General features: G+C 42.4%; 1 protein-coding gene across 2 annotated transcripts; it reads left to right on the forward strand.

Moving 5' to 3' along the window:
* The first annotated feature begins 1,355 nt into the window (after positions 1–1,355).
* On the forward strand, positions 1,356–10,842 carry htra3a (HtrA serine peptidase 3a). Of its 2 annotated transcripts, none has more exons than XM_084074795.1 (10): positions 1,356–2,070; positions 3,431–3,536; positions 4,497–4,719; positions 5,892–6,086; positions 6,386–6,418; positions 6,718–6,838; positions 7,421–7,483; positions 8,620–8,674; positions 8,861–8,956; positions 9,895–10,842. In XM_084074795.1, exons 1-10 carry the CDS (start codon positions 1,614–1,616, stop codon positions 10,061–10,063), a joined length of 1,518 nt encoding a protein of 505 aa, XP_083930921.1. In that variant the 5' UTR covers positions 1,356–1,613; the 3' UTR covers positions 10,064–10,842. The 2 variants fall into 2 exon arrangements, with proteins under 2 accessions (XP_083930921.1, XP_083930920.1); XM_084074794.1 differs by having other exon boundaries at positions 1,357–2,070; positions 8,617–8,674.
* The last annotated feature ends 1,111 nt before the right edge of the window (positions 10,843–11,953 follow it).

The following is an 11,953-nucleotide window of genomic DNA, read 5'->3' on the forward strand; positions in this document are numbered from 1 at the left end:
TCAAAGTGTAAGTTACAGGGTTGCAAATAGTGAATACGGATTTATAGTCTGACAATAGTTCCCTATCTTCACTAAATACAGTGCAATATTTAACCTTTTCACCATAGGCCTACTGTTTTGTAACTTTTACTTGACCACATTTTGACAATAATGATGGAACCAAATGTAAAATAAAACATCTTTAAGTTGTTATTTAATATCAGAAATATATTTGTAAAGGTTTCATGTTCTTCTAATTTGTTCATGGCAAAGAAAGAACTCTATCTGTAGCCTAGTTCGTCAACAGCATCTGAACTTACTCAGTGTAACAGAGAGAGGTCCTCTGTTACGTATTTTTGATAACCCTTATTTATTGAATGATATTTGCACGGCACATTTGCACTTTTTGTATTTTGCACAGTTCACCTTTGTGCAATATGGAGAGTGCAATATGTGTATAGTGAGGTTTTATTGTTGAGGTTGATTGAATGCTCAACAGTACCTGGTGTGTTTCCAGCATGATTGGGCTGGACCATATCAGGATAGTAGAGGGTGGTTATGATGTGATGTGTGTTTGCAATTGCTCATATTTATGTTGTAGCATAAAGAATCATTATGTGTGTAGGTCATAGAGAGTTGTAATATATTATGTGGGTTAAATGTATATGGTATTAATGTAGCCCTATGTATGTTTTAGATTTATAATGCACCCCTTGGACTGGAGCAGTCCAGGCTCATTAGCTGCAGCTGGTATAAAAAGCTGCCAGTTGTCAGAGAGAGGAGAGAAGGTGGAAAGCTAGACACCACCATGTCAATGTGGTAACAGTGATTGGATGTTAGCTGTATTGTTTTGGTGAATGGTAAATACACCGTCTGGTTGAACTCTATACCATGCCTCTGTACTACTTCCAACCGCAAAGCCGGTCATCCTAACTCTCAGTCTGACACCCATGCTCCAACGTGGCTTCGGTCAGCTCAGGCCATGTTTTCCTGCTCCAAGTCTTTATTTAAAAAAAATAATAATATGGTAATAATGGGTGAATCTGAGCCAGAGAGAGGGGGGGGGGGGGGGGTAGAGAGAGTGTTATAAAGTGTTTGTGCATGCCCACTTTTGTTTTTTGTTTGTTTAATGTAGGAGCACACACAAACTGTTTGTATGCATTGGTGTTCATGTAGGCCTATGTGACTGCATCATTTGCAGCCACATAAAATAGCCATAAATGGATCATGGAGAAAAGTAGACTCTAGCCTACATACCTTTCAAATGTTTGCCATTCTGCTCCAGTCACTATTAATCCACTAGATGGTGTACAGTGATCATGATGGCACCATTTGGGTCGGGCGGTCTGCGGTGGGCCAAGGGACAGTGACTCTCTGTCCTCTGATGGTGATGATGTCTCACACTAGTCTGAGTGCATTTCCTTTTCAGACTAACGTGAATGAGGGAACAACATACAACGATGCTTAATCATTACTAATAATAGACTGGAAAAGACTGCTAGGGGAGAAGAGAAAGCAGTTTATCAAACCTACTAACTTGGATTGAATGAGAACACAAAGGAACAGACATTTGAAAGGGAAGTTCCTACTATGACCGGAGGAATTCATAAATAAATAGCTATCTCTCTCTCGCTATGGAAAGCATCACTATGCGATTATGTACATTCGTGGTGGCGTTTCTCTTTGTACACGACCTAACCGGTGCCATACCGCGATCCAAGAAGACGTGCCCCCCGCGGTGCGACGTGGGCAGCTGTCCGAGTCCCAGCTGCCCCAGCGGGTATGTCCCGGACCGATGCCAGTGCTGCCTGGTGTGCTCCCGGGCGGAGGGAGACCCGTGCGGCCGCAAGAACGACCTGCCCTGCGGGGACGGGCTGGAGTGCAAGCTGCCGCCTGGACCTGGCCCTGCGGGGAAGCGACGAGGCGCCAAGAGGCTCTGTCAGTGTAAAATGGGACAGAAAGTTTGTGGGAGCGACGGGAAAACTTACAGTAATGTGTGTAAGATGAAGGTGTTCAACCGTAAAGCTCTGCAGAAGGGAAGAGCTGAGGTTACTCTAGCGCACAAGGGACCGTGCGCCCTGCCAGACGCAGGTAAGAGTTGCCTGATTCAGTGGTTCTCAAAGTGGGGTCGATCCATCCAGGGACCCCCAGGGGTCCTTGAGGGGTTCCAGGTGGTCCCCAGCAAAACGAGGAACTGTTTAATCACTTTTTCTCCCCCCCCCCCCCTTTTTTTTTTTTTTTTTTTTTTTTACACAATTCTGCTATTCGACATGGTGTGAGCTTGTAGATCTGCTATTTTTTTAAATTCAATTGTGAGTCAAATTGACAAATTTGAACAACACACATATTTTCTTATGGGGGTCCCTGGCACAACATATTTTTAGATGGGGTCCATAGCCATTTAACTTTCAATTTGGGGGTCCACTGGAAGAAGGCCTTATAGTTTTTGGGCTGCCTTGAGTTTAGGAACTCAGAGCTATAAGCATGAATATCACCCACCCACCCACCAACCAACCACCAGAGACTAGAGGGAGAAAGAGAGAGAAAGAGTTTAGGCTCCTCTCTCTTCTTTATTTGTTATATCCATATTAGCACTTCTCAGTACTGTCTGCAGTCTCTCCACTAATCTTTATGGAATGTGATCCCAGCCTATAGTGGATCTGTGAAAGATCTGAACAGGAAGTCATTTAAAGTCACTCCCATCCAGGGGACCTCTCTGGAGTAGACATCAGATTTAGGAGAAAGCTGTAAGTCAGGAAGTGATTAGTGGTTTGGACATAAATATAGCCTAGTCCCCCCCTTTCCTCAGAATGCACTTCACTGGCTGTAGATCAATTAGTGTGTGTGTGTGTGTGTGTGTGTGTGTGTGTGTGTGTGTGTGTGTGGGTGGGTGGGTGGGGGTGTGGGTGTGGGTGTGGGTGTGTGTGTGTGTGTATGTGTGCGTGTGTGTGCGTGTGTGTGTGTGCGTGCGCGTATGTGTGTGCGCGCGTGCGTGTGTGTGTGTGTGTGTGAAAAGAGAGAGCGAGAACAATTATCCTACTTTTCAGGAATTAACATTATTACACACCCCCTCAATAATAGCACTATTGCCTGTGTTTTATTGAACAGTACACATGTGGTCTCTGCAAATGACTAACTACTAACTTGGACTTACATTACATTGAGGCCAGCTAAGGTCTTTATTTATTTTGCACATTGTTACATACTGTACATGCTGTGTTGCATGTGTGCATGTACTGTATTGTACTTAGGCCTGTCACAATGATTACATAATCGCCATAATCACAATTATTTGAAATAATGAGATTGTAATGTTATAGTTAATCGCAATTATTTGTTTGACAATTAGTCTATTAATCAAGTAAAATGCCAAGATCATGGCAGCCCTAGTACTGTACTGTACATGTGTTTGTGTCTGTGTTAACCCAATGGGTTCTTTATGTCAGTATAGGTCATGTCCCGCTCCATCCAAACAGTCCTCGCTACAAGTTCAACTTTATCGCTGACGTAGTGGAGAAGATTGCTCCTGCTGTTGTCCACATTGAACTATACTTAAGGTATGTGTGTGTGTGTGTGTGTGTGTGTGTGTGTGTGTGGGTGTGTGTGTGTGTGTGTGTGTGTGTGTGTGTGTGTGTGTGTGTGTGTGTGTGTGTGTGTGTGTGTGTGTGTGTGTGTGTGTGTGTGTGTGTGTGATAACTCGCATAAGCCCACATTTTTCATCGTCTGTCAAACTGTACAAGCACTCTATGTACAAGCACTGCTATAGTGAATATAACACCTTTTCAGATGTCACAGCTAATACACCAGATGTTGTTGTTGATGAGGACAGTAGAGAAGTGACCTTTCTTGTGCGATGTACCGTTTATTTGACCACAGTCTGGAAGAGGCATTCCTTACCAAGGTGCTAAAGTGCCAGCGTCTTAAAGATGCTATTACAGCTTGGTTGGGTACAAATGTAAATGGCTTGTGTTTATATTTGGAAGCCTCTGTAATGTCCACAAACTAGTGGTGAGAGGCCTGCAGACTGCAGGAATGCCCAAGCCAAGAGCGAAGGCATTGGATAAATTCTGTTCAGTGTCTGCGATAATTGGCAGACGGATATGGAGGAGACGATACTGCCTGTAGCCGTGAACTGAGACTGAAAACATGTGTTGTTGAGATTCCCAAGCTTGTCCATCTACTATTGTTTGTGTTCAAGAAGTTCTTGTTAAATGTGAACCCAAATAAAGATATCAAATGTGTGTTTATACAAGGAAAAAGAGAGACTGAATCTTTACCATTTTTATTTTTGACATTAAAAATGCGTTACTGGTTCTTCCATTTCTGTCTGTCTCTGTTCCCCTGTTTTTGATATTCAAATTCACCAAGTCAGTTAATAATACGACATAGCATTGCATCAGAACAGTTCAGATGCAATGCAATAATTATTAATGATAAAGAAAATATACATATTTGGTTAACTGAGTCTGTCTGTCTCTGTCTGTATCTCTCTCTCTCTCTCTCTCCCCCCCCCCCAGACATCCTCTGTTTGGTCGACACATTCCTCTCTCCAGTGGTTCTGGTTTCATCATGACCCAGTCAGGTCTGATCGTTACCAATGCTCACGTGGTAACCACGGCGAGCACGTTGACGGGCCGGCCTCAGCTGCGTGTGCAGCTGCACGACGGTGATGCATATGAGGCCGTGGTCAGGGATGTGGACAAGAAGTCAGACATCGCCACCATCAAAGTCAGCGCTCAGGTTGGAACACACACACACACACACACACACACACACACACACACACACACACACACACACACACACACACACACACACACACACACACACACACACACACACACACACACACACACACACACTTGACTGAATCAGCCAGCTGTGTGTGGAGGAACATTGAGCTATGGGAATTAACAGGTGAATTAAATCGTGATTCAGGAATTTATTAGATGAAATTGGTGACGTAATCATTACGTTTATGTTTGACAGGAAGTAATTAACATTGGACTTTTAGGGGCTTTTGACGTAAAAATGCACACTTGGTATTGTATCTCCATTAGGCTCTATAATAGCTCTAGATGCTCTAAAAGTGAGGAAAACATGTTTTTCTCCATTTCAGCTCCTCTTTAAATGCACCTGTTTAAATGGGCCTTTACTGTACAAGTGCCCACTTCTCAGCACTGCTATGCCAGTTTCTCACAATGACAGACTGAGACGTTCCACTGGGCAGCTTGCAGGAATACACACGTAAACACTAACTGTGACTGGAGGCTGATGATGTGTGCCTTCTCTCACCCATCTCTGAAATACTTATCTGTTTCTCTCTTCCTCTGTTTCTCCTCTCCTTCAAGGTCATTAGCACCCATCAAAACGTTGTGTTTTCTGTCTCTTCTACTTAGCTAATTTGCTATTTTCCACCATGTCCACACGTGCATGGATAACCAGGTTCCCTCCTATGTTTCTGCGTGTGCAGTTATGTGTTGGGTTCATCTGTCTACGTTTGCATGTGTGTGTGTAAGCGTCGTCATTGTGTATTGTGTCGATACACAGTAAAAAGTGTTAATCTATTTATAACTGTGGGACATGTGAGAGACACAGAGATAACAACGGGATGTGAGAGTGTTGGTGATGCTGTGATGGGAATTTAGAGCTTACAATGCCTTGTGGTATCAGTGCATACATTTTTAAATCAGTCTTTTCTTCCTTGTCTTTTCTACAAATAGAACTAGCAAATAGCAATACATTTGAAAATTGGTCCTACTATGTGCCTACGCCTATATAGTATGTTTACGTTCATATACATTTGTTTGTGTGCATGTACAAAGAATGTATAGCTATAACAACAATGAACCCTATAGCTCAGAGTTAAAGTAACACTCAGGATGTTACTGTGGATGTGTGTGTGTGAGCAGAAGAAGCTTCCGGTGCTGTCTTTGGGACGCTCGGCTAGTCTGAGGCCAGGGGAGTTTGTGGTGGCCATCGGCAGCCCCTTCGCCCTGCAGAACACCGTCACCACGGGGATAGTCAGCACCGCACATAGAGACGGCAAGGAGCTGGGGATCAGAGACTCTGATATGGACTACATCCAGACTGATGCCATTATTAATGTGAGCACATGTGAGCACAACTATAAGACTTAAATGCTGTTTGTGTGTTAGTACAGTATATGGATAGTTTCACAGCCATCTGATATGCGGCAGCGCAATGTTAATTTTGACAGCAAATTCTGATTTAGTCTTAGTCTTTTGAATAACACACCATTTAGTTTTAGTCCTGTTTTAGTCATAAGAAATTGTTTAGTCTTACTTAGTCAACAAAATTAATACTGCGGCAGTGTCACTATGAGAGTCACTAATGTGATTGTACGTGTGTCTTTGTCACCTTTGTCATCATGTCGTCATGGAAGTATGGTAATTCTGGAGGGCCTCTTGTTAACTTGGTGAGTAGCTTTCTGTGTGCTAGTGTAAAGTATAAACAAGGAGCTTTTTTTTCTAAATTGACAACCACAGCAAATATTTGACCCTATTGAAATATCCCGTTTGCATCCATGAGTTCATGCACCTCCACAACCTTGTTTTGGTGTGTGTGTGTGTGTGTGTGTGTGTGTGTGTGTGTGTGTGTGTGTGTGTGTGTGTGTGTGTGTGTGTGTGTGTGTGTGTGTGTGTGTGTGTGTGTGTGTGTGTGTGCGCGCGCGCGTGCGTGCGTGCGTGCGTGCGTGCGTGCGTGCGTGTGTGTTAGGATGGCGAGGTGATAGGCATCAACACTCTGAAGGTGACTGCAGGAATCTCCTTCGCCATCCCCTCTGACAGGATCAGGCGTTTCCTCACAGAGTCACACTCACAGGACAGACACACCAAAGGTCAGAAGCTACAGTCATACATGGACTGTGTGTGGTTTCCTTAAGAAAAGAAGTTTAGTCCAAGCTCATGAGAAAATACTTTACAGTACAATCCTGTGTGGTCATTTACAATTTAGGCATTTAGCAGACGCTCTTATCCCGAGCGACTTACAATAAGCAAGGTACATACTGTACGTAAAATGAGAGACAGTGTAGTGCCTCAAGAAACTAGGATCCCAGGTAAACCGCTATCGAAATAACAATCTGTACATTGAAGCTATAGGATAAACAGTGAATCTAGCATCTGTTTAAATAACATGCTATCGAAATGGCATCTTTAACATTGTGGTCAAGAAAACAAACTAATGTGGACCTAGAATATGGACTTACTCAGAGAGTGTATAATTGTAACCAAATAGAAAATATAACCATTTGGTTACATTTATACACTCTCTGAGTTACAAATGGATAAATGAACACTGTGGATTTTACTGTGTATGAAGCCAATATGTCTCAATGACGCCACCTCAACAACAGTCTGTAATTCTTTCTCTGTGTTAATTGATGTCAGTCAACATGTTATTATTGTGTGACTGGCTATAGATAAACCCAAGCTGTTGAGAGGATCATATTACCATCTACCAGTGGAGCCCCAGTCTGATGCAGGTGAGCCTGAGTACAGTGAGTAGTGAAGCCATGCTGTGATGTCATACCTTGTGTAGTGAAGCCATGGTATATGATGTCATAGCCATGTGATGTCATGCGTTGTGTAGTGAAGCCATGGGGTGATGTCATACTTTGTATAGTGAAGTCATGGGGTGATGTCATAGGCATGCGGCGATGTCATAAGTTCCGTAGTGAAGCCTTTCATACTTAGTCTTATTCACCACATTTGAACACTAGAAGTACTTCATTGCATTGGAATGCAATGATTTTCAGTGCACTAATGCAGTACCTTTTTTTTATGTTTTATTATTAAGCTTGAGCAGATACAGGCTTTATGAATAACATTCAAAGAACCTAGCACTGATCTGCAGCTACTCACTCAGGAGTATATTATATAAACTGAATGTTGGATGATTACATTTCCTTGAGCTTTGTGGAATTATAGTCACATGCTGAGGAGGTGTTTGTTCAGCCTCTTCTTAAAGGCATGAACACGACTTGATGTAATATTTCCGTCAACCGCAGGACCATGTTGTTATAGCAGAGTGGAGAAAGCTCATATCAAGGCCTTTGGTGTTTAACTTGAGGATTGTCAGGGCGTGGCTTGGTGTTTTTTCTTTTTATTGAATATACTTTATTAACAGTTTGCAAAAACAAGGCACGTGGCACAGATTTATACAAAATAATGCTAAAAGGATGACCTGGATAAGCCCTCAGGGCTTGTTTCCATTAAGGTCCTGTGTATTGAATTCATCGAGACATTTAAAGACAAACAACAATATACAATAATATGGAAAACACATCAAGAAAGATATGTACACATCCCAGGTGATTTGACCTGGGATGTGAGCTCGACCTGTTGTATTTATTGCAGTACCAGTCTAACATTGGTAATCTATGACGCACTTGGGAGAGCTTGGGGATCTCCACATTTGGCCATAAAGAGACACAGACAGACAGAGATTCCTGGATTTATAGATATAGATATTTATATGACAAGAAAAAAGTTTCCTATGCTTTCTTCAACAGCTGGCACCATGTCATAATGATGATGATGATGATGATGTTGAGGATGATGAAAATGATGCTGAGGATGACTATGTTGATAATGAAACAAATTATTTCCCCCCCAGAAGTGACAGGAGGGAAAAAGCGTTTCATAGGCATCAGGATGATCACCATCACTGCAGCGTGAGTGTTGTTACACCCACACAATGAACACACATTTACATATTGATGATAACCTTAGATTCTACCAGGGCTACTAGCTGTATTGTGTCAGAAAAGAGACAGACGTTAGGTATGTGCTAGTCTTGGATAGCCAGACACTGAGACTATGTCTGTACTGATGTGTATGTGTATGTGTGTGTGTGGCAGTCTTGTGGCAGAGCTGCGACTTCAGAACCCAGACTTTCCTGATGTGAGCAATGGAGTTCTAGTGCACCAGGTCCTACCGGACTCTCCTGCACTCAAGTAGGTTCAAACACTGACACACACGTACACACAAACACCCTCATAACCAGCACACTGAACCTTAGACAAAATACAAAGACAAAAAGTAACAACCGATCTACCTGTCACGTTGATGCATTGTTAATCTCTCAAGAACAGATTCTGCTCTGCGTTGGAATCTGTCGTGAAGGTTCGTCATAACGTGTACACACTGGCCTACAAGTGGGCGTGCCTTCAGATCAGGAAGCAGGCCGCGCTTTACCCAATCAAATGTAGTGGCTGGGATTTACGTGTCCGCCGATCCTTCCCCACTCGAAACCAACCGAAACTAATTTAACAATAGCGTCCGCGGAGCAGACAAAACCACGGAAAGACATTCACATTCTAACTTGCTCTTTCATCATAGAAACAAGTGGGCTTATAACCAAAACGATCCATGTTCTCTGGGAGAAGTGGTGTTAGTGTTCCGTGTAGAAATATTGTTAGTGGGAATGAAAACATAGTCGCACCACCGGAAGTGAAACGCTGAAGGCAGACCAAAACCCCAGTTTCCTTGCGCACGGGTGCTCCGTCGTCTTTGTCCCAGAGCCAACTGAGATAGTACAAACAGCAGATGGCGCTGTTTTTCCTTCTCATTTGGCTCTGGGTTCCCAGATTGATGCGTTGTAAGCTTGTAGATATGCTATTTTCACTCATTTTGAATATTTAAGTTTTTGAAAATGTTGACGAATGTTGCCCAAGGTAGGAATGACAGGTTTAAAGTTGTTAACCACTTGAATCCTAGCATCCCTATGTGCATGTCATATTAGGTGAACATTCAGTGAAGAGTTTTGGGGAAAAAAAGGAGAGGACCAACCTGGTCCTCTCACGTATAGACCCCTGGGGCACTCCGATCAACAAAATATTTAGGCTTTAAGTGGTTAATACTGTAGGAATGAACCTCTGTCTCTCTAACCTAGGGGCGGCATCAAGGCAGGGGATGTCATTGTCACGGTGAACGGCCGAACTCTTTGGAAGAATGAGGACCTGCAAGGGGCGTTGCTGGGAGATCAGCCCCTCCTCCTGGAGGTGCGGCGTGGTGATGACGAGCTGCTCTTCAACATCTACCCTCATGTCATTGTGAATTAAGCATTTTGTAAATAAGGTCGCACAGGGTTTTGTAAATTGCCTATTGTATACAACTATTGGGCTGGGCTCAATGTAAGCTATAGTAGTAGCAGCCTTAAAATGATCCATGGCAGATAAGCCTTATATGACTTAATACATTATAATTGCCCTCTATGACTAAAATATATTTTTTAAAACACCTTCAATATTTTATTCGGAAATAGTTAATCTTTTACTCAAGCGGGACAACGGCCGTTGCAAGTTGATGATGTCATTTGCCCATGTGTGGTCCAGCCCTATGGAATGTATGGAATGCTAATAAAAAACAACTTAATACTTAACCTACGGTTAATATGAGCATCAAATCAATATTTTTAATATGTTTTATTAGCCCATGCATTCTATACATTGAAGGGCTGGACCACACATGGACGTATAAAATAAATACAATATTTAAGGTTAATTGACATTGTTAGTTATAGAGGGCAATTATAATGTATTAAGGCATATTTGGCTTATTATCCAGGGATCCTTTTAAGCCTGATTTATACGTAGTTGCGTGCCGGTGTCACGCACCAAAAATAGCAGATCTACAAGTTAACATTTGTACAGTCTCAGAGTTACAAATGGATAAATTAACATCGACGGCTTTACTGTTTGGACACTATAATGACAAATCACATATCGGAGACACGTTAGATACTGTACTTCACCAGAATCACTGCAATGGAATGCTTTTGCACTGTTTAATTATTATTTTTTGTGTATAAAAACTAAAAGCGTGTGTGCACATGCAATCACATGGGTGTCTGTCTTTATGTGTGTGTGTGTGAGGCACAGACATTCTAGCAGCTGCTGTCCAGCTGTATGGTAGGTAAGAAGGTAGGCTAGGCTCCTTGGTTTACATGGCTTGGTTTCTGCTCCCCTCTTTGCCTTGGAAGGATATTCTCGTAATCTAAACAAACCTAACACAGCACCTAGGCAAATACTAGCACACACACACACACACACACACACACACACACACACACACACACACACACACACACACACACAAAAGGCCCCTTGACTGGAAATGTCTATGTCATCTTTATCCCCTCCTGTTCTGGTAAAATAAATCCTCAGATGAAAGGAATGGAAGACCCTATTCACTCTAATCTATCAAATGGTTGATGAATAGTGAGAAATGACATCGTATTTTTAGACGATGCATTATGCAGCCCATACTTCAGAATTACGTGCCAGGGCCAGACTGGTATGGCCACTGTAAAAATGTAACCATTGGGGTGGCAAATCTATAACATTATAATCATTGTACCTCTTGATGACATAGAATGCATTTCATTCTATGGGGCAGTGCACTGAAACATCACTTCTGAACCAATCTTGCAAACTATTCTGTAAAAAGAGGGGGGGGGGGGGTGATATTTTTTCCCACTTTGTTTTTGCCTCTGGGGGCACCACCTTCTTGTTTGTGTAGAAACAGGAACTTGGTTTGGCTCCTCCCCTTTCTTAGTCCACTTCCTCCCAGGTGATTTTGTGTTTATTCCTAAACAACACTACATGTTTAGGGCAGTGGTGCTGACAGATTCTGCTGTTAACATAATCTGTCTTGAAAGATTACTTCTGAACTAACACATTTAACCCTCTATTCTTAGTAAAACAGACCTGAGTTGCAACTGCACTTGGTACCCTTTTTTTTTTCACTCTACACCAAATCTCTTTGGAAATATGTCGTCATGTCTTATGTGGCTCCTGGTTAAAAAGGGATTTTTGCCCATTGAGTATAGTGTGATAGCTAAGCTGTGTTGTTGATGGAAGAAGCACTTACAGTAGGTTTACTATAACCAATACACTTCTGAGTGTGTTGTTGGCATAATGCTATTCAAGGAGAGCGTTTGGTCTCGGTTT

This window comes from Gymnoscopelus microlampas (genome assembly GCF_963454915.1).
Source record: "Gymnoscopelus microlampas genome assembly, chromosome: 2".
Classification (NCBI taxonomy): Eukaryota; Metazoa; Chordata; class Actinopteri; order Myctophiformes; family Myctophidae; genus Gymnoscopelus; species Gymnoscopelus microlampas.

Excerpts from the sequence above, each read along its gene's own strand:
- htra3a (XM_084074794.1), top strand. The coding sequence starts at position 1,614 with ATGGAAAGCATCACTATGCGATTATGTACATTCGTGGTGGCGTTTCTC. Across the intron at positions 2,071-3,430 it reads GTGCGCCCTGCCAGACGCAG|GTCATGTCCCGCTCCATCCA; the intron begins GTAAGAGTTGCC and ends ATGTCAGTATAG. Across the intron at positions 6,087-6,385 it reads AGACTGATGCCATTATTAAT|TATGGTAATTCTGGAGGGCC; the intron begins GTGAGCACATGT and ends TCGTCATGGAAG.